The following is a 20,373-nucleotide window of genomic DNA, read 5'->3' as shown; positions in this document are numbered from 1 at the left end:
ATCTAAATTTCTTACTTCAAAAATTGTATACTACTTCTGTATGTGTTATGATTTTCAAATGGCAAAACACAAGCAGCTTTGGGATCAGTGAATACCTATAACAGAACTCTTTGGTGCTGAACTACTCATAATATAAATAGAAATTTCACCAAAATACATGTAGACCTTCGTTCCTTTAGAAATAGGTAAAATTTTAAAAAGAAAAGAATACATTAAAAAAACCAAATTATCGAAGACAACCTATGGGACTTCCCTGGTGGCGCAGTGGTTAAGAATCCGCCTACCAATGCAGGGGACACAGGTTCAAGCCCTGGTCCGGGAAGATCCCACGTGCCGTGGAGCAACTAAGCCCCTGCACCACAACTACTGAGCCTGCGCTCTAGGGCCCGTGAGTCACAACTACTGAGCCCGCGTGCCACAACTACAAAAGCCCATGTACCTTGAACTCATGGTCTTCAACAAGAGAAGCCACCACAGTAAGATGCCAGTGCACAGCAATGAAGAATAGCCCCCGCTCACTGCAACTAGAGAAAGCCCGCAAGCAGCAATGAAGACCCAATGCAGCCAAAATAAATAAATAAATAAATAAAATTTTAAGGGCTATTGTATTATAAAAAAACAAAACAGACAAAGACAACCTACGGAATGGGAGAAAATATTTGTAAATGATACGACTGACAAGGGGTTAATATCCAAAATATATGAACAAACCAAACAACTCAATGTCAAAAAACAAACAACCCAATCAAAAAATGGGCAGAAGGCCTAAAGAGACATTTTTCCAAAGAATATATACACATGGACAACAGGCACATGAAAAGATGCTCAATATTGTTAATTATTAGAGAAATGCAAATCAAAACGAGTTATCACCTCATACTTGTCAGAATAGCTATCATCAAAATGACCACAAACAACAAGTATTGGCGAGGATGTGGAGAAAAGGGAACTTTTGTACCCTGTTGGTGGCAATGTAAATTTGTGCAGTCACTGTGGAAACCAGTATGGAGGTTCCTCAAAAAACTAAAAATAAAACTACCATATATTCCACAATTCCACTCCTGGGTATGTATCCAAGAAAAACAAAAACACTAATTTGAAAAGATACATGCACCCCTATGTTCATAGCAGCACTATTTACAACAGGCAAGATATGGAAGCAACCCAATGTCCATCAACAGAAGAACGGATAAATAAGATGTGTACACACACACAAACACACACACACACACACACAGGAATATTATTCAGCCTTATAAAAGAATAAAATTCTTCCATTTGCAGCAATGTGGATGGACCTAGAGAGTATTAGGCTTAGTGAAATAAGTCAGACAGAGAAAGACAAATACTGTATGATACCACTTATATGTGGAATCTAAAAAGTAATACAAATAAATGTACGTGTAAAACAGAAACAGATGCACAGATATAGAAAACAGACTAGTGGTTACCAAAGGGGAATGGGAAGTGAGGGGTACAAATCAGAGGTATGCCAATGTTCATTGAAGCACTATTTACAATAGCCAGGACATGGAAGCAACCTAAATGTCCATCAACAGACGAATGGATAAAGAAGATGTGGTACATGCACACAATGGAATATTACTCAGCCATAAAAAAGAACAGAATAATGCCACTTGCAGCAACATGGATGGACCTAGAGATTGTCATACCTAGAGATTGTCATGGATGGACCTAGAGATTGTCAGAAGTACTGTCATACTTCTGAGTGAAGTCAGACACAGAAAGACATATATCATATGATATTGCTTATATGTGGAATCTAAAAATAAGAGTACAAATGAGCTTATTTACAAAACAGAAGTAGACTCATAGATGTAGAAAACAAACTTATGGCTACCAGGGTATAAGGGTGGGGAGGGATACACTGGGAGACTGGAAGGGACATATACACACTACTATATATAAGATAGATAACTAATAAGGACCTGCTGTATAGCGCAGGGGACTCTACTCAATAGTCTGTAATGGCCTATATGGGAAAAATTTGAAAAAAAAAAGAGTGGATATATATAGACATATAACTGATTCACTTTGCTGTACTCCTGAAACCAACACAACATTGTAGATCAACTATACTCCAATAAAAATAAAAAAACAAAAACAAAAACAAATAAGGGGTATGGGATTAGGAGGTACAAACCACTATGTATAAAATAGATAAGCAACAAGAATATATTTTATAGCACATGGAATTATAGCCATTATCTTGTAATAACTTTTAATGGAGTATAATCTGTAAAAATAACGAATCACTATGCTGTATACCTGAAACTAATATAATACTGTAAATTAACTATACTTTGATTAAAAAATTTATCAACAGTCAACAGTTAACATTTAAACTTTAAAGTAGCAATATTTTCAATGGAGGAATTTTGATGTATTTCTTAAATAAACAACAAATTAATTGATAAATAATTGATAATAAATTGATAAAATAATTGATAAATCAAATTCAATAAAATTGAAAATCAGATATTCAGTTAAGTGACCTATGTACACATACTTTAACTGTACAGAGAAAACAGGTCGTCTAAATTACATAACCATTTGATAAAAGAATATTCTGAGGTTTCAATAAGTATTATTGAATCTGAGGTTTCAATAAGTATTGCTATGCTATGTTTATTTTACTTGGTTCATTAATAAGTTAACACTTATATGTCAGTCCATTAATATTATGCAGAATTCATATAGAACTATATAAATATTAGTTATTATTACTCATGTACAGCTTATTAATATGAGAGATAGAAACAGAACCTGATTTTTAATTAATTAAATAATTAATTTCTCTGGCCACGCCATGTGTCATGCGGGATCTGAGTTCCCCGACGAGGGGTCGAACCCATACCCCCTGCAGTGGAAGCATGGAGTCTTAACCACTAGACCGCCAGGGAAGTCCCCACAACTTGATTTTTATAATCTATTACACAAGATAAAAAAAATTTATGGTAATTTTATGTAATGAGTATATTGGGGAAAATACTATACAAGCCAAAGAGTCTGGGGTTTTAAAAAATAGAATGGAGAAGCATGATACATTGTCAAGTAATTTTTAACCAAAAGTAAAATTATTTTGAGGTAGATACACCCATAATATGCTTTATGCTTTCAATGAACTTTACTGTTTAATGACAGGAGTTACTTAATCAACAACTTTCCCAAACATATCTCTTAATCAGAAAAGACCAAATCAAACCTTAAAGAAAAAGGAGAAAAGAAAACCTCCAAATCAAGAATATTATTTTGTCTTCTTTTTTAAAAAAATCTCCCCCACACACCTCCCAGATCCAGTTGTTCCAATTATCTCACTCTAAGCTATCAAAATCTAGTTGTCACTAATGTTAACATTAGAATCTATGTTAATTTTGTCTTGTGGTTCCATTTTGATCACTCAAGGTGATCTGTGATTGTTAATTCTTTCGAAGAAAAGATTTCTTAAAAATTCTCTCTTTCTTTAAAACAACTTTATAAAATGTTACAATTTGGGAAAAGGTCAAAAGAGTGGCTTTACATCACTAAAGTTGGTATTCCTTTGACATTTAAATATTCTAAATTGACTATCCGAATACAACAAATTTAATATCTGGTGTTTCTCCATAAAAACCTCCCCTAACATTTTTTAAAAATTTTATTTATTTATTCATTTATTTAATTTTTGGCTGCACTGGGTCTTCGCTGCTGCACGCGGGCTTTCTCTAGTTCCAGTGAGCGGGGGCTACTCTTTGTTGCGGGGTGCAGGCTTCTCACTGTGGTGGCTTCTCTTGTTGCAGAGCACAGGTTCTAGGCACACGGGCTTCAGTAGTTGTGGCTCGCGGGCTCTAGAGCACAGGCTCAGTAGTTGTGGTGCACGGGCTTAGTTGCTCTGCGGCATGTGGGATCTTCCCGGACCAGGGCTCGAACCCGTGTCCCCTGCATTGGCAGGCGGATTCTTAACCACTGTGCCACCAGGGAAGCCCCTCCCCTAACATTTTATGCTAAAAATTTTCAAACACACAGTGAACCACTGCCCAGATACCACCAAAATTCTACCATTCACATTTTGCTGTACTTGCTTTGCAACACATCTATCCATCTCTCCACCCATTAGCCCATTTTAATACATATCAAAGTAAACTGAAGACACCTGTACATTTCCCTCTAAGTACTTCAACTTTAGCAAAATATTCTAAAGGGAGTCCTTACTCTAGTTCATCTGCAAAAAAAATAATAATAAGCAGAAATGAATCTTCTCACCTGCATCCCAGCCCATCACAAGTCTTAGCTTTAGAAATAATCCAAGTTATAAAACTAAAAAGTATATAAAATATTACAAAACAGAAAAACTTTAAAGAGTGGGAGATGTACGCTGGTATTCCATACTGAGCTCCAAATTAAGGGTTAGAGTAAATATTATGTACCAGAAATCCTCTACTTTCTTTTTTTTTTTTATTTTTTATTTTTCTCTACTTTCTTAAGAAATGCTTTTTACCTTGTTTTATGGGGGAAGGGGCAAGGGAACATGGGAATGTTTTTTATTTAAAAAAACCAGCATTTTTCTGAATACAAAGTAACATATGCTTATAACATATAGAAAATATAGAAACACTAAAAGAAAAAAGAATTCCCACTGACCAATGAGAACCAAAGTTGACATTAACATTTCCTTTCAGACATGTTTTCTGTCTGCATATGTAAAGACCTTTTAAAAAAATTAGAATCAGGTAATAGAAAATTTTACATTCTGCTTTTTAAATTAATTTTTTATTAAAGACAAATTCTCAACCCACCAAATATTTTTTTAAATGACTTTTAAATAACTAAATAATAGTCTACTTACATGCATGAACCCACAATTTAACTTTTCCTTTATGCATGGAATTTGTGGGGTTTTCCTTCTTTTTCCAATTATATTTTATGCTAGGAGTAATATCTAGTATGCAAATATTTTCCAGCATTTTTAACTCTTTGGGATAAATCATGAAAGCAAAATACAGAACCAAAGTGTACAAACGTTTTCTAATTACTGACTATTGATACATACTGGCTTAGTGACTCCACAAAAAAGGCCTGATTAACCTTCACCAAGTCAATAAGTTAAATATGTTAATTTGTTACTTTGATATATATATTTTTTGCTAGTGAGAAAATACACATACACCTCTCTCTCCCTCTCTCTCTCCTGGCCACCTATATTTCCTTCATAATTTCTCTGCTTGGATTTTTAAAATTTCTTATTAGGATGTTCATAATTTTAATTATTTGTAACTGCTCTTCATATGGTAAAAATATTAGCTCTCTGCCTGTAATAATGGTTGTAAATGGTCTTCTTATTTAGGTTAATCACTGATGTTATGATTTTCTGAATTATTACCTAAATTCAAAGCTTCTTCTGATGATGACTAAATAACACCTTCCCTTTTTCTAGAACATCAGGTGGTAAAACAGGCCTTTCTCATCTTGCTACAAACCCTAGTTCAGCTTTCCTGTGCTAAAGGCTCTGAAAGAAAAGAGCCCCTGCTTCAGTACAGAACAGCAAGGATCTCCTCTAAACACTCAACTATCTAGGCCAGAAATCATGTGACTTTAGTAAGCTATACAGTTTCATCTATAACAAATGATATATAATAATTAACTGCCTTTTCCATTTCTTCCTTTTTAAGGTTTGTTTGGTCTTTTAGCTTCTTGTGCTTCTCAAAGACATTGCACAATCAACCACCGACACACAAATCCTCAGGGCTTATTTCCAAACAGGTCCTGGCAAGTTTCTGAATTTCTGACTCAAAAGCTCCTTTTATTTTTATACTAGGAGTCAAAATCAACAACTTGTTTCTATAGAATTGGCTGTGTTTGCTAAGACTTGGATATTAAAAAGCAAAAAAAAAACAACACAAAAATGAATGGGTGAACGTGGAAATCCAGCTAAGTATAAACCTTTTAGATGGTCTAATATGAAGCATTAACTAAAATATGCACAAAACTGACCAAAAATACATCAGGATAAGTTCTAGTTCTACCTACCGAATACAACTACAAAACCTGGATCGAATGCGTGCAGCTGCCAGTAGGCTGGGGAGTCAGAAATACCAGGAAGCCAGCGATGAGTTTACCACTTTTTCCCCCCAGTACTACCCTCCTCCACCTGAACTCAACACAACCCAAGTGGACATTAGCAAGACTATGAGCTCCAGGAGAAGCCCTCTAAGTTCCTGCTAGTAAAGCAGAAAGAGGTCTCCTAACACCAAAGAAGAATGCAAAACCCCAGGTGACTCCCAATAACATGTGAGGAACAAAAGTAGCATATAATCCAGATACAAGTCACAAAGAAAGTCCAATAAAGCAGAGAAATGGAACTGGCAGGTAAACACTTATATGTAAACAAATATATATAGTGGGAAAAAAAAGATAAAGTAATTGAGACATGAGCATATTTAAGCAGGGGGAGGAGTATGCTTCTCAGCATGGGTTTACATCTTTGGCTCTCTGAGTGTTGATGACTACCTGTCGCCATCACACACATCTTTTGTCTTCAATCACTAGATTCTGATGTCAGACTGCAAATGGTCATCACTTAGGTTAATACTTCCACCCACTCAACAAACAAGGTTAAACTCTGTATAATTTTAGAGTTTGTGAACACTGAAAAGGTATTCCATCTTATTAATAATCAACTAAATGCAAATTAAGACATTTTTGCTTTGCCTATGAGGGTTAGCACAGATTTTTTTTTTAAAAAATTAAACGCTGGTGAAGGTGGGGTAAGATAGCCTCTTTCACTACCAGTGTTAAGTACAAATTGATACTATCATCTTGAAAACAAAATTCTGCACAGCAAGACAGTTAAAAATATGCAGATAATTTGCTCCAGAAATTCTGTGCCTAGGATTTTACCCTAAGGAAATAATTTGAAAAACGGAAAAGTTCTATGCATAAAGACATTCACTGCTTTTTAGAAGAGCGAAAATCTGGAAACAACTTAAATGTCCAAATTAGGGGAAGTGAATTACAATACACTCATTGAGTCAAATATTATGTAACCATTAGACATATTTGCTAAGAATTTATAATATGGAAAAATGCTTATGCCAAAGTAAAAGTTAAAAAAGGACACATACTGATTATGCATTTGATTTTAACCATGTTAAAGAATATACAGAAGTAAATACTAAAAAGAGAGTAGAATTCAATATTTGAAAAGTTAATATTTCTTTTATTTGAGAATGAGCCTAAAGGTTCATGACCTGTAATAATTTGTCCTTTTTCTGAGGCATGAATCTGAAACACGTGCCAGGTAGCTGAAATTCACAAGCAAGTCACTTAGGTAGAGAGTGAGGTAGGGGACCAGAGGCTGGGCTGGGCCTGTGTCTTTCCTGCACAACCTCCCCCGCCTTTGTTTCCCAAGTAAAGAATTTGTGTTCCTGCAGGAGAGAGAGAGGGAATGGACATCTACGAATTTAGAACTGGGAATTCGGCTAGTCATCAATGAGTTTAACAGCAGCTGAAGGTGGCTTTGCTGTTCTGTACTCAAGTTGAGAATCTGAATTTTTATAGTTATAAGTTATTTTACGGAGACAATTATATGCTACAGTGCTATCTGTCAATGAGGGAATTCACAAAGGTTCAGGATATATCCTTCTGGAATGTCCGAAGTATACAGCAAATCAAAATGTTAAAACCATTTAGAGTGTGATATTATATGAAAACATTTGTTTTTCATTTATGCCTTTTTGCATTTTTTTAAATGTTCCACAAATGAGGGGGGAAACTAAAAATTAACTTAGTTCTAGAATATAAGACCTTTTTCTTTACTAGACCAAGTAAGGTGACAACAAAGCCCAACCATGAAAAGAAGATGGTGGAAAGCAAAGCTCTGTGTCTCACGCTCACCTTATAGCACCTGTATTTATATAGAACCACCAGGAGAATAGTCATGATGACAATGACGCTGATCATGATAGCAGCATTCAGAATTGAGTGCAGGGCTCTCTGCCCCACAGTCTCGGTGTCTTCTGTGAATGGCGTATAGATTCTAAAATAAAATAAAACACAAAAGCCCCCAGGTAAATGTTAATGGAGATTACAAATTACATGCTCTCCAACACCAGTTTTGTTTCCTTGATTCAACTGATATAAGTCACTTTTTTCCATCTCATCAATCTAACCAAGAGTTTTTAACCTAATAAAAATAGCTATATGCTAAAATAAGTCCTTCAAAATAAAAGGAGATAGGTAAAATATGGAGGTGGACCTATGTGAGCCAGACACTGGCTCCATCTAGTGGATGATTTATACCGAAATAATTACCTCATCAAATGTTCTTTCTCCACAGCTTATTAGTGATTTGTTAAAGTACCAGATTCTGATAACCAATGAAAACCTACTACACAGCACAGAGAACTCTATACTCAGTGCTCTGTGGTGACCTAAATGGGAAGGAAATCCGAAAAACAGGGGATATATGTATATGTATAGCTGATTCACTTTGCTGTACAGCAGAAACCAACACAACATTGTAAAGCAACTATACTCCGAAAACATTTAAAAAAAAAAAAAAAAAGTACCAGATTCTGCCATAAACTACCTAGGCTACAAGTGGTTGTCAGAGGAAGGTAAAATGGCTGATAATTATCCTTCATCTGTACGGTGACTGCAACTGAAGTTGTCTTGAGATAATGTCACATATCCAGCTTGCCCTTGCTTCTCATTCACATAGAAACACTTTTATCCCAGGTACCAAGGTTCCCAGTAGAAGACTTTATTTCTGCCTCCCCTACAGTTATGTGTGGCCATGAGAATAAGTAATGGCCAATGAATTATAGGCAGATGTGTTGTGTGGAACTTCTAAGGGAGGAGTTAGTTCTGCTGAGAGTCATGTCTCATGTCCTTTTCTCCCCCACTCCTTCCTGCTGTCTGAATGAAGGCTGGGGCTCCAGCACCAATACTGGACCCCGAAATAACCTAGAGGATAGAAGCCAAAAAAGAAGGGACGAAGGAGCCTCAGTCCTTGATGAAGAGAAGCCACTACACAATCTGAACTACTACCTCTGCACTACTCTGTGGGAGACAGAGAAAATATGTGCATCATTCAAACCAGATGTTTTGATTTTCTTTCTTTTGGCCGTGCCACACGGCTTGCAGGATCTTAGTTCCCCAACCAGGGATCGAAGCCGGGCTCCGGCAGTGAAAGCACCGAGTCCTAACCACTGGACTGCCAGGGAATTCCCTGTTTTGATTTTCTATTATGGGCTCAGCAAACTTTCTGTAAAAAACTAGAGAGTAAATATTTTAAGCTTTGTGTGTCATGTGGTCTCTGTTGCAACCACTCAACTCTGCCACTGTAGTGTGCAAGCAGCCACAGACAATATATAAACGAATGGACATGGCAGCGTTCCAATAAAACTTCATTTACAAAAGGAGGTGGCAGGCAGATCTGGCCTGTGGGGCATAGCTTGCTAACCCCTGTTCTTTAATATGCAGCCAAACCTAACTCTAACTTACAGAGATAATATTCCCCAACCTCTTTTGGTTATCGTTTCCAATCCCTGTCCTTCACTTACTGTCTTACCCTTTCTCCCAAAAGGTTAAAAGCTTGGCTTTCAGAACCCCACAGAATTTTCCAGACACTCGCCAATTTCGAAATTCATTTAAAGCTTTTTGAGCCCCACAAAAGTCCTAGAGACAGAACTAGGTGACATCTGAATCAAAGCATTTTTCTTGGAGACAAAGGGTCGACACCAACGGCACCAGAGAAATCTACATGACAGTTCCACAAACACTTAGTGCCAGCCTGCATTGCTTCTTCATCCTTTCACTGAACAACTTTTTTTTTTTTGCTGAGCATTTATTACATACCTCACCCTGGAAATAAAGTTTCCTCACAGGCCTCATAGTACAGAAGGAAACCAAGCATTAAGTAATGAAAATAAATAAATACTTACATATTGTAACAAGTGAAAAGAACAGGTTGCTATGAGAAAGGATACCAGGAAGGACCTAATTCTGTTAGGAGGATCGGAGAAGTTATCTTTTAGGATTCAACATTTAAGCCAAGATGAGAAGGATGATAGGAATTAATCCACCAAAGTTAGAAAAGGAAAAGAACATTCCAGGGAGAAGAACAATGGGCCCAGTGGCCCTGAGGTAGTAAAATCACTACTCAACTGCTCAATTCCAAATAAATTCAACCCTACCTAGGGACACCACATAAAAAACATAATTCTGCAGCTTTCATCTTCTCTACTTAAAGCATCATCTGCTTTTGGCCATCAGAGAGGATGGACTCCCTAGCCTTCATGTCCCTTCAGTGCAGAGGCCTTCAAGGTGGTGATGACACGCTATGAAGGACAGTACGCTGGCCTTGAGCATAATGATACACAATACTCATACGTACAGCTGCCCATCCTTCCGGGTATAAAAGCTGACTGATTTGATGGTGGCCACGACCACCACCATACAGAGAGTCACGGGGACAAAGAGCATGATCACATGTTTGGCGCCATATTTCAACGTCAGCTCCTCATCTTCCTCTTCCTCTTGTTCCACCACCTGCTGTGAGTTACCAGGGGCTCGGCCATTGGATAACGACTCAGAGTTGCCATGCCTCCGCCTCTCGCTGCCGTGCTCATGCCGCTCTCTACTGTCATTCTAAAAGCACAAGAGAGACTTGTTCAGTAAATTAGACGCCCAGTAGAATCAAGGTGCTCTGTATCAAAAACAGAAAATTTAATGATTAGACCCGAGATTATCAACAGGCCCCTTATTATATGAGTTCCAAAAACCTGAGGCAAGAAAGAATCAATTTACAAGAAGTATGCAGTTTAAAAGCCAAGATTATTAACCACTGTCCACTGAAGGAACCCAGGTCCTCCCTTTCACCTGGCTCATGGCTTACCTCATTCTCACCTTCCATTCTCAACCTAATACAATTGTACTCATCCTTTGAGGTTTGACTTAAAAACGACACCTGCATGAAGCCTTCTTTACTTGCTGCAGCTGCAAGCAGAGTACGCTCACTTTTTCAAACCATGAAGTGCTTTCTACCTGTGGTTTCATATCAGTTATACAAGGAACTATCTCACCTTCATTATTTTTTTAAATATATATATTTATTTATTTACTTTTGGATGCATTGGGTCTTTGTGGCTGCACGCGAGCTTTCTCTACTTGCGGTGAGCGGGGGCTACTCTTCGTTGCGGTGTGTGGGCTTCTCATGGCGGTGGCATCTCTTGTTGCAGAGCACGGGCTCTAGGTGCGCGGGTTTCAGTAGTTGTGGCATGCGGGCTCAGCAGCGGTGACTCGCGGGCTCTGGAGTGCAGGCTAAGTAGCTGTGGTGCATGGGTTTAGTTGCTTAGTCGCTCCGCGGCATGTGGGGTCTTCCCGAACCAGGGCTCAAACCCATGTCCCCTGCATTGGCAGGCAGATTCTTAACCACTGCACCACCAGGGAAGTCCCTCACTTTCATTATTAATAAGACTTAAAAATCCTTGAAGTGATTTACGAGGGATCTCTCGGTATTATTTCTTACCATCTACAGTTATCTCAAAAAAATATTCAATTAAAAAAAAACCTTTACAGAGAGAAACTAGGACTTAATTCTGATGCCCTCCCACCCTGTCCCCACCCCATTCCCATCTTGCCCTGTATAGAGGAAGAGAACAATAAATATGTGATGAATAAAGGAATGGAAGTAGAATTTCCTTAGATTCTACTTTCCTCTTAACCTAACCACCACTTTGTTACTTATAAATCCTTATCCTGGGTTTATCCTTTCCTATTCTTCAAGTTCAGTTCGTTTTTGGTATTACTGTATCTAAAACTCACTTTTTGTAAAGGGTAGGATGAATCCCAAGAGCACTAACAACAACAGCAAAATAAAAATAATAAGACAAAAGGAGAAAAATAACAGAGAAGTAAATAAAACAGGAGATGGCAGTAGACTGATAGTCACTGTTGCTGATAAGATAAAATCAGCTCGGTTAAGACAGGGTTCTCTGAGGAAGCTCATGTGAGAACATGCCACTCTTGTACCTCATTTTTGACTAGAGTTTAACCAAGTATCGCTACAGAGGAATACTATTATTCAATAAAAATACATAACATGCTTAATAATAGCTTAAAATTATTACAAGGTACTACGGATTGTGATATGTCCTTTTTTTTTTTTTTTTTTGGCTGCACTGCACGGCTTGCAGGATCTTAGTTCCCCGACCAGGGACTGAACCCGTGCCCTTGGCAGTGAGAGTGCAGAGTCTCAACCACCAGGCCACCAGGGGAGCCCTGACGTGTGTTTTACATTTAATTCTCACAGCCACCTCATCATCACCACTTTACAGGCAAGGCTAGTAAGTGTTACAGAAATGGTTTGAACCTAGGTGTGACAGACTGCAGAAATCAAGTTTTTAACGCCCTCTCTATTTGCCATTCACAAGACAACATGGAAGCTCTGTACACTCAATGTGGGCTTTCTCTTTCCTTTGACTTTCAATTTATTCATTCCACAAGTAATCGGAATTCTATATTCCAGGTATTCTGCTGTGGCAATGCTGAAATTAAAAAGATCTAGGTGCTGTCCTTAAGTAGCTCATGAGATAGTTTTAACACAGGAGAAATATTATACTAGAGATGTGAACAAAGTGCTACAGGACTGATTAATTTTGTATGATCAAGAAAGGCAACATATGGTGGGAATGTAAATTGGTACAGCCACTATGGAAAACAGTCTGGAGGTTCCTTGAAAAACTAAAAATAGAGTTGCCATATGATCCAGCAATCCCACTCCTGGGCATATATCCAGACAAAACTCTAATTTGAAAAGATACATGCACCCCAATTTTCACAGCAGCACTGTTTACAATAACCAAGATATGGATGCAACCTAAATGTCCATCAACAAATGAATGGATAAAGAAGATGTGGCATATACATATATGCAACACACACACACACACACACACACACACACACACACACACACACAGGAATATTACTCAGCCATAAAAAAGAATGAAATAATGCCATTTGCAGCAACATGGATGGACCTAGAGATTATCATACAAAGTGAAGTAAATCAGAAAGAGAAAGACAAGTATCATATGATCTCACTTATATGCAAAATCTAAAATATGATACAAATGAACATATTTACAAAACAGAAACAAACCCACAGACATAGAAAACAAACTTATGGTTACCAAAGGAGAAAGGGGGTGGAGGAGGGATAAATTAGGAGTTTGGGATTAGTAGATACAAACTACTATAAATAAAACAGATAAACAACAAAGTCCTACTGTATAGCACAGGGAACTATATTCAATACCCTGTAATAAACCACAATGGAAAATAATCTGAAAAAGAAAAAAAATATATATATGTATAACAATCACTTTGCTATACACCTGAAACTAACACAACATTGTAAATCAACTATATGTCAATAAAAAATTAAGAATAAAATAAAATAAAAAAGAAACACAACATAAAAGATATAATTCTTGAGCAGAAGGTGAATGGGCTCCTGGCAGAGACAACATGTAGAGTGGCACAGGCCTATGCAGAAAATCAGTGAGTACTCCTGAGGGGGCTGGAGGACAGGGTGGTCAAGGCTGATGGCAGGAAAGGAAGGTTAGGAACAGGTTGTAAAGAACCTTGTTTGCCATGCCAGGGACTTCAGCCTTTGTCCTGTAGGAAACAAAGTCATAAAAATTGTTAAGGTTGAGGAAGTGACACATCAGATTATGTTTCATTTTCAAGAAACTTGACTGAGTGACGATGGAAAATAGGAGAGGTATGAGAAGAATATTTCAGAAGTGGAATTGATAGGGCTTTGTGGCAAATTACATGTGAATGGTCAGGAAGGAGTCAAGGATGACTATGGAGGTTTAGGCATAAGGGACTAGGAAGGTGGTGATGGCATTGATAGATATAGGGAACACAAGAAGATGAGCAGGCTAGAGGAGAGGAGAGAGATTTTAGTTAGGGAGATAGGTGAATCTGAAGTACCTACAACCAGGCAGGAAAGTCCAAAGGCAGTTAATAAGAATTTCAAGCTCAGAAGGGAGTTGGGGGAAGTCATTAGTTTCCATTGCTATGCAAGTGGATGAGATCTCAGGGAGAAAGTATAGATGGACATGTTGGTCATTAATGTACTACAACAGCTGTGGAAGGAAAAATACAGAGTGGGATGACGACCAACGAGAGAAGCAGCAGGTTATTCATAAATCATAATGGACTGGGGATTGAATGGAAACTGAGAAATTAGAGGCAATCATTCCTTGAAGCAAAACAGAAACAAAAACAAAAAAAGTGACAATAGAAGGGATTCAAATTTGAAAAAGTTATTTTAGAGACTTAAGCATATTTGTCAGGTCAAAGTATAGAATTAGGATTAGAGTAAAAGGGTGATGATACAAGACAGAGAGACGATAATTAATGAAACAGGGTAAGGGATAAATGGCAGAGAAGAGAAGGAGAGAGAAAAGTTGGCCTTACAAAGGCACTGGTGCCCTCTGCCTCAGTCTGACCTCATGGAGAAAACATTTATGAAGACTCAAGCCCTATGAGGAGCGGAAAGGAAACTACTGCAAAGCACAAAAGATAGAAATATGTATACCACTCACCAAGAAAGATAATTTTTGCCGAACACAAGTCACTAAAGTTCAGTAGGAAGGAAATGGTTATGAGGAAGGTGGGATCTGGAAAACACGGGTATAGTGTGATTGATAGCTGAGGAGCAGGAGGGTTGAGGGAATTCATACTTCTATTTTCTTAGGAGGTGACTACGTCATACGCTAAGAATGTTATATTTGTGACTAATATTCAGCAATACAATTACGACCAACTTGATGGGCTGATTAATGTAAAATATAAACTAAAATGCAAGTAATAACAGCTCCCTTTATAGAGTATTTACAAAGCATTTATATAATTTAGTATTATATAATTGATACAAAGTACTTATATAATTTACAAAGCACTCTCACGTCATCTTATGTATTCTTTTCATATATTGGGAGGTTCTCAGATGAACACTAAAGCAACTGGTCCAAAATCCCACAGACAGAAAACAGCAGAGGCAGGAATCAAATCCAAGTCTCTTGCTTCAAAACCTGAGTTCCTGCTATGGCACCACAGCTGTCCTACCAGGCTACGTGAGCTGTAACTGGGTGAGCCTAGCATGAAAGCGGCAATCATAAAATGCCTGTTTATGGTATTCTAACTGGATATTCCGGTTTATGATGAACATTAGTGAGCCCCACCCTGCCCTGCCCCTGGAGCTGATACGGGGATACTAGAGCACTGTTTCTCTCTCTCTCTCTCTCTCTCTCTCACATACACACACACACCCCTTCATCTTCATAGTAATACTTCAGATACTGTTTTAAAAACTAACCATATTATTGTCTTTTAAAGTATAATTTATTTATTTAAACAGGTAAAACATACATACGGTTCTAAAGCCAGGAAGTATACAGTAAAACACCTCCCACTTAACTATCTACTTAGTTTCCTAATCCCCCAGGTTACCACTGTCACTGTTCTCGGCAAATCTTTTTAAAGTTTCCTTATGCATATACAAGCAAATACAAATATATATTCTCATTCCCCTTGTCCACACAAATGGTAGCACAATAAATGCACTGTCCTGTACTTTGCTTTCTTTTTTGAACTATGTATCTTAGAGAGTTTTTTACACATCAGTAAAGAATATCCTTATTCTCTAAAAAAACATTTTTTTAGCCAGCTGTATAGTCAGTATATGAATATATCATAATTTAATAGGCCAATCCTCTAATGATGGACATTAAACTTGTTTCCAACTTTTTGCCGTTCCAAACACTGCTGCAATGAATGCCCCCCTGTAAGTTACTTCACGTGTATGGGGGCATATTTGCAGGATAAATTCCCTGAAGTAAAAGTAAAAGTACGGGGTCAAAGTATACACACATTTGAAATACTGATTTATACTGCCAAATAGCCCTCTTTATGGGTTGTACCAGTTAAAAGTCTAAGCAATGCAGGAGAGTGCCTGTTTCAACAAGCCCTTGTCAACATAGTAAGCTATGAGAGGCCTGAATTTATAGCAGTTTGATAGGTATTAAAATATGGGATCTCAGTGTAATTTTAACTTTTACGTCTCTTATTATTAGAAAAGATGAGTTTTTTTGTTTGTTTGTTTGTTTGTTTGTTTGTTTTTTGCGGTATGCGGGCCTCTCACTGTTGTGGCTTCTCCTGCTGCAGAACACAGGCTCAGAGGCCATGGCTCATGGGCCCAGCCGCTCCGCAACATGTGGGATCCTCCCGGAACGGGGCACGAACCCGTGTCCCCTGCATCGGCAGGTGGACTCTCAACGACTGCGCCACCAGGGAAGCCCTGAGTATTTTTTTTAATGAACTAAGTATTCACATCCTTTGTCATCTTTCTATTTGGCTTATGGTACTTTGTTTTAATTAAAACTTATTAATTTAAAAAAGTGAATGTACAAGGACATAGCAGTCAACAAGACTGCCCTCATGAAATGATTTCAAGCAGGGGAAGACAGATAATAAACAAGATAATTACGGATTGAAACAGTACTATAATAGGGTGATGTGATAAATACATAGAATGGGACTACTTTCAAGTAATGTGACCCGAGAATATCTTTCTGAGGAAGTGACATTTGAGCTGAAACCTGAAGGATGAAAAGATGTGAAAGGGCTTTGGTACTGTAAAGGATTAACTCAGCAGGTCAGGGGTGTCCAAACCCTGCACACACCAAAGAAAGATCTGGTCTGCTTCCTAGGAGATAACCTCTAAGCCCTTGGAATAGGCTGCCTGTTAAAAGTGTTTCTGTTTACATGAGGCCTTGGGTCACATTATTAACAATGTGATCCATGGTGGCAATTTTGGGCTACATGGTATCTGTGTGACCTTAGGAGGGGCTACAGAACTATGTTCAGACATGTCTACATGACCAACCCCCAATAAAACTCCTGGACACCAAGGCTCAAGTATGCTTCCCTGGTGAGCAATACTCCGTGCATGTTGTCTCACACTGTTCCTGGGAGAATTAAGCACTGTTCGCATGACTCCATTGGGAGAGGACAAGTGGAAGCTTGGGCCTGGTGTCTCCTGGATCCTTACCCTTTGTGCCTTTTTCTGTAGCTAACTTTAATCTTTGCCTTTTCACCGTAATAAATTGTAACAGTGAGTATAACGGCTTTTCTGAGATCTGTGGGTCCTTCTACTGCCTAATCACTGAACCTGAGCATGGTCTTGAGGAACCCCAAATATATGTGTACACTGAAAACTATAAAATATTGCTAAGAGAAATTAAAGATCAAAAGCAAAAATAGACAAATGGGACTACATCAAACTTTAAAACTTCTGTGCATCAAAGAAACAAACAGTAAAAAGGCAACCACAGGGGCTTCCCTGGTGGCGCAGTGGTTGAGAGTCCGCCTGCCGATGCAGGGGACACAGGTTCGTGCCCTGGTCCGGGAAGATCCCACGTGCCGCGGAGCGGCTGAGCCTGCGAGCCATGGCCGCTGAGCCTGCGCATCTGGAGCCAGTGCTCCGCAACGGGAGAGGCCACAACAGTGAGAGGCCCGTGTACCACAAAGAAGAAAAAATAAATAAATAATAAACCCAGGTATAACCCTTTAAAAAAAAAAAAAAAAAGGCAACCACAGAATGGAAGAAAATGTTTGCAAATTACATACCTGATAATAGGTTAATATCCAGAATACATAAAGAACTCCTAAAATTTAACAACAAAGAAACAAATAATCTGATTTTAAAATGGCAAAAGACTTGAATAGACATTTCTCAAAGAATAAATACAAACGGCCAACAAGCATAAGAAAAGATGCTCAATAACACTATTCATCAGAGAAATTCAAATGAAAACTAAAATGAGATATCTTATATGCATTAGGATGGCTACTACTAAAAAAACAGAAAATAACAAGTATTAGCAAGGGTGCAGAGAAATTGAAGCCCTGTTGGCGGGAATGTAAAATGGTAGAGCCGCTATAGGAAACAGTATGCAGGTTCCTCAAAAAAATTAAAAACAGAATTGTCATATGATTCAGCAACCCTGCTTCTAGTTACATATCCAAAAGAATTAAAAGTAGTATCTCAAAGAGATATTTGTGCACCCATGATCACTGCAGCATTATTCACAAGAGCCAGGAGACAGAAGAAACTCAAATGTCCATCAATAGACAGATAAAGGAAATGTGATACATATGTACAATGGAATATTATTCAGCCTTAAAAGAGAAGGAAATCGGGCTTCCCTGGTGGCACAGTGGTTGAGAGTCTGCCTGCCGATGCAGGGGACACGGGTTTGTGCCCTGGTCCGGGAAGATCCCACATGCCGCGGAGCAGCTGGGCCTGTGAGCCATGGCTGCTGAGCCTGCGCGTCCGGAGCCTGTGCTCCACAACGGGGGAGTCCACAACAGTGAGAGGCCCGCGTACCACAAAAAAAAAAAAAAAAAAAAAAAGAGAAGGAAATCGTGTCACTTGCTGAAACATGGATGAATCTTGAGGACATTATACTGTGAAATAAGCAAGTCACAAAAAGACAAATACTGCATGATTCCACTTATATGAAGTACCTAAAGTAGTCCAACTCAAAAAAAAGTATAACTGTGGTTGCTAGGGGCTGTGGGGATGGGGAAATCGGGAGTTGTTCAATAGGTGCAGAGTATCAGTTTTGCAAGTTGAAAAAGTTCTAGAAATCTACTGTGCCAGAATGTGAATATAGTTAACACTACTGAACTGTACACTTAAAAATGGTTAAGATGGTAAAGTTTAAAATTTATGTCATGTCATTTATCACAATTAAAATAAATTTTTTAAAGACCTAAATATTTGATAAATGTAGAGCTATACTGTGTATTCATGGCTTGAAAGACTCAATATTGTTAACGTGTCAATTCTACCAACGCCACCCCCTCACCCCCCTACCGAGTGATCTGAAGGTTCAATACAACCACAATTGGCTTTTCTGTAGAAATGTTTATTAAGTTAATATGTAAATAAAGGACCTAGGATATCCAAAACAATGAAAATTGGAGAACTAATGCCACAAGACTTCTTATACAGTTATGGTTATCAAAAAATGTAATATTGGCACAAATAACAAAACAGAGAGCCCAGAAACAGCCTGACACATATGCACGGCTGATTTTTCCCAAAGGTGCAAAGGCAATTCAGTGGAGAAAGGACAGTCTTTTTCAACAAATGACGCTGAAACAACTGGATATCCAAATGGAGAAAATTGAACTGTGATCCATACCTCATACCATATACAAAAAATTATACTTACAATACAGATCTAAATGTAAAACCTAAAACTACAGTTTCCAGAAGAAAGTAATGTAAGAAAAAACTTTTGAGAACTTGAGTTAAGCAAGATTTCTCAGGTATGACATAAAGAAAAAGAAGATCCACAAAAGGAAAAATAGATAAAAGGGACTTTATCAATATTTGAACTCATCTATTTCTGCGCTTTAAAAAACAGTGTTAAGAAAATAAAAAGACAAGCCATAGACTGGGAGAAAATGTTTGCAAATCATATATATCATAGAGGACTTGTATCTGGAATATATAAAGAACTCTCAAAACTCAATAAAACAACCCCCTCCAAAAAAACAAGAAAGAAAAAGAAAACAAACAACCCAATTTAAAAATTGAGTAAGAGATTTGAACAGATACTTCACCAAAGATATTAGGATGACAAGCACATGAAGAGATACTTAACATAATTATTCAGAGAAATGCAAACTAAAACCACAATGATATTAGTACCCACCCACTAGAATGGCTGAGAAACTGAAAAGACTGACTGTACCAAGGGCTGATGAGGATGTGGAGGAACTGGAACTCTCATATGCTGCTGGTGCAAAATTATACAACCAATTTGGAAAACTGTTTGACAGTATCTTTAAAAACTACATATATACCTTCTACATTGGATCATGTTCTACTCTTAGGTATTTACTCAAAATAAATGAAAGAATTATGTCTATTCAAAGATCTGTACACAAACATCCACAACAGCCTTATTTGTAATAAACCAAAACCAGAAACAATGCAAATACCTAAGAACAAGTGAAGGGATAAAAAAAACAAAACAAAAAAACCTGTGGTATATCTATATAATGGAATACAACACAGCAATAAAAAGGAACTACTGTCACATGCTATAAGACTGATGAATCTTGACTAGAAGGAGTTATACTCAATGAAAAAGCCTCTCAAAAGAGTATGTACCGTATGATTTCATTTATATAAAATTCTACGAAATGTAAACTAGAATACAGTGACAAAAATCTGATCAGTGGTTCCCTGGGAATAGACAGCAGTTGGGGAGGGACAGG

At 37.8% G+C, this 20,373-nt stretch overlaps 1 protein-coding gene across 5 annotated transcripts in view; it reads right to left on the bottom strand.

Moving 5' to 3' along the window:
* The window catches only part of PSEN1 (presenilin 1), a 79,029-nt gene that overhangs the window by 35,543 nt on the left and 23,113 nt on the right, over positions 1–20,373 (bottom strand). For all 5 annotated transcript variants that reach the window (XM_032622140.1, XM_032622137.1, XM_032622139.1 and 2 more), the window contains 2 exons: positions 10,397–10,650; positions 7,894–8,035 (listed from right to left, as the gene is read on the bottom strand). In XM_032622140.1, coding sequence (XP_032478031.1) covers positions 7,894–8,035; positions 10,397–10,650 — 396 coding nt within the window. The remainder of the gene's footprint in view (positions 1–7,893; positions 8,036–10,396; positions 10,651–20,373) is intronic.

Source organism: Phocoena sinus, chromosome 2 (assembly GCF_008692025.1).
Source record: "Phocoena sinus isolate mPhoSin1 chromosome 2, mPhoSin1.pri, whole genome shotgun sequence".
NCBI classification, from domain to species: Eukaryota; Metazoa; Chordata; class Mammalia; order Artiodactyla; family Phocoenidae; genus Phocoena; species Phocoena sinus.
Note: the sequence above shows the minus strand (reverse complement) of the source record. Positions and strands in the feature narration are given on the sequence as shown.